Source organism: Calidris pugnax, unplaced genomic scaffold (assembly GCF_001431845.1).
Source record: "Calidris pugnax isolate Ruff unplaced genomic scaffold, ASM143184v1 scaffold496, whole genome shotgun sequence".
Classification (NCBI taxonomy): domain Eukaryota; kingdom Metazoa; phylum Chordata; class Aves; order Charadriiformes; family Scolopacidae; genus Calidris; species Calidris pugnax.
Genome location: NW_015091286.1, coordinates 198,657 through 201,855, shown reverse-complemented (window position 1 = coordinate 201,855; position 3,199 = coordinate 198,657). Strand labels below are relative to the sequence as shown.

General features: G+C 66.5%; 1 protein-coding gene across 1 annotated transcript in view; it reads left to right on the top strand.

Annotated features, from left to right (window-relative positions):
* LOC106899056 overlaps positions 1–228 on the top strand; it is a 15,459-nt gene extending 15,231 nt beyond the window's left edge. Inside the window, exon 4 of the mRNA XM_014960715.1 lies at positions 131–228. Within this exon, the coding sequence (XP_014816201.1) occupies positions 131–228 (98 nt within the window). The remainder of the gene's footprint in view (positions 1–130) is intronic.
* The last annotated feature ends 2,971 nt before the right edge of the window (positions 229–3,199 follow it).

Here is a 3,199-nt window from a genome sequence, read left to right as displayed (position 1 = left end):
GTGTGTGTGCACGCGTGTGTGTGCACACGTGTGCTCCTGTGCGCGTGCTCGCACGCGTGTGCACGTGCTTGCACTTGTGCCCGCATGTATGTGCATTTGTACGCGTGTATTCGCGCACGCCTGTGCATAGGTGTGCGCAGGCGTGCATATGTGTGCAAGCATGTGTGTCTGCACGTGTGCGTGCATGTCAGTGAGTGGGCAGATGAGTGTGCACATATGTGCACATGAGTGTGCTTGTCTGCGTGCCCGTGTGAGCGTGCAGCAGCCGTGAGAGCCCTCTGCCCGGGTGCTGCTGCTGCTGCAGGAGGCCCCGTGCACACGCTTGTGTCAGGGCGGCGGGAGGCCCCGTGCACACACACACACGTTTGTGGGAAGCCCCGTCCACGCGTGTGTCGGTGGGAAGAAGTGTGCACACGCGTGTCGGCGGGAGGCCCCGTGCCCACCCGTGTCAGGGCGGCGGGAGACCCTGTGCACACGCGTGTCGGGGGCGCCGGGAGGCCCCATGCACACGTGTGTTGGTGGGAGGCCCCATGCACACGCGTGTCAGGGCGGTGGGAAGCCACGTGCACATGCGTGGGCGCGACACGTGCGTCTCCCGGGGCACTGCACTGCATGGGCACTGCACCACACTGCATGGGCACTGCATGGGCACTGCACCACATGGGTACTGCACTGCATGGGCACTGCACGGGCACTGCACCGCGTGGGCACTGCATGGGCACTGCATGGGCACTGCACCACATGGGTACTGCATGGGCACCACACTGCACTGCATGGGCACCACGTGGGCACTGCATGGGCACTGCACTGCATGGGCACTGCACTGCACTGCATGGGCACTGCACTACACTGCATGGGCACCACACTGCACTGCATGGGCACTGCACTGCACTGCATGGGCACTGCATGGGCACTGCACTGCACTGCCTGGGCACTGCACTGCATGGGCACCGCACTGCATGGGCACCGCATGGGTACTGCACTGCATGGGCACTGCACCACACTGCATGGTCACTGCATGGGCACTGCACCGGCACTGCACCGCGTGGGCACTGCATGGGCACTGCATGGGCACTGCACTACACTACATGGGCACTGCACTGCATGGGCACTGCATGGGCACCACACCGCACTGCATGGGCACTGCATGGGTACTGCACCGCGTGGGCACTGCATGGGCACTGCATGGGTACTGCACTGCATGGGCACTGCACCACGTGGGCACTGCATGGGCACTGCATGGGCACTGCACTACACTACATGGGCACCACACTCCATGGGCACTGCACTGCATGGGCAGCGCACTGCATGGGAACTGCATGGGCACCACACTGCACCACAGCACAGTGCATGGGCACCGCACTGCACTGCATGGGCACCGCACTGCATGGGCACCGCACTGCACCACAGTACACTGCATGGGCACCGCACTGCACTGCATGGGCATTGCATGGGCATCGCACTGCATGGGCACTGCACCACACCACACTGCACGGGCACCGCACTGCACCGCACTTGCACCAGCACCGCACTGCATGGGCACCGCACCGCCACTGCACTGCACCGCAGCACACTGCATGGGCGGCCACACTTGAACCAGCACCACACTGCATCCACACCGCCCCACACTGCACGGGCACTGCACTGCAGCACAGCAGCACTGCACCCCATGGGCACCGCACCGCACAGGCACCGCACTGCACTGCAGCGCAGGGGGTGTGGGTGCTGGGGGGGAGTGTGGGGCGAATACAGCGCTGGGCACTGCACGGGCACTGGCACTGCATGTGCACTGCATAGGGCTGGTGTGTGTGTGTGTGGCACGGGTGCGGCGCGGGGGCCGGGCGGGGGGTGAACACGGCGCTGGGCACTGGCACGATGCGGGACGTGGCGTGGGCACTGGGAGGGAGGAGCAGTGCGGGGGGGCACTGCAAAGGGGCTGGACGTGGCACTGGGTGCTGCAGGGGGCGCTGCAGGGGGCTGGGGAGGGACAGTGGGCACTGTGGGCTGTGCTGGGCACTGGGCTGGGCACCAGGCACCGGGGACTGGGAAGGGCACTGGGCGCCATGGGCCATACTGGGAACTGGGCACTGGGCTGTGCGGGACACCGGGCACTGGGCCATACTGGGAACTGGGCACTGGGCTGTGCTGGGAACTGGGCACTGGGCCGTGCGGGACACCAGGCACTGGGCCATACTGGGAACTGGGCACTGGGCTGTGCTGGGAACTGGGCACTGGGCTGTGCAGGACACCGGGCACTGGGCCATACTGGGAACTGGGCACTGGGCCATGCGGGACACCGGGCACTGGGCCATACTGGGAACTGGGCACTGGGCTGTGCGGGACACTGGGCACTGGGCCATACTGGGAACTGGGCACTGGGCTGTGCTGGGAACTGGGCACTGGGCTGTGCGGGACACCGGGCACTGGGCCATACTGGGAACTGGGCACTGGGCTGTGCGGGACACTGGGCACTGGGCCATACTGGGAACTGGGCACTGGGCTGTGCTGGGAACTGGGCACTGGGCTGTGCGGGACACCGGGCACTGGGCCATACTGGGAACTGGGCACTGGGCTGTGCGGGACACTGGGCACTGGGCCATACTGGGAACTGGGCACTGGGCTGTGCTGGGAACTGGGCACTGGGCTGTGCGGGACACCGGGCACTGGGCCATACTGGGAACTGGGCACTGGGCTGTGCGGGACACCGGGAAGGCCGTGAGGCCTCGGGCAGGGCACTGGGTGTTCTGGGCTGTCCTGGGCACTGGGAGAGGAACTGGGTAGGGTGGGCTGTGATGGACAGTTTGAAGAGCACTGGACAGTGGGCATGGGGGGCACTGGTCATGGACACTGGGAAGGGCACTGGGAGGGGCCCTGGGCACTGGGAAGGGCACTGGGCACTGGGAATAGGAACTGGGGGGGGTACTGATCATCCAGCACTGGGCACTGGTCAGAGAGCACGGGGAAGGGCACTGGCCATGGGGCACTGGGCACTGGGAAGGGCACTGGGCACGGGGAAGGGCACTGGCCACGGGGCACTGGGCACTGGTCCCCACTGCTGGGGTGCCCCAGGGGAGCCCTGACCCCCCAGGGGAGCCTGGCACAGGGTGAGGTGCCCGAAGGCCTGGGCTCCCCCACTCATCCTCTCCACTCGGTCTCCAGTGGGGCTGCTGGGACCCCACAGCACAGGTATTTGGAGGCG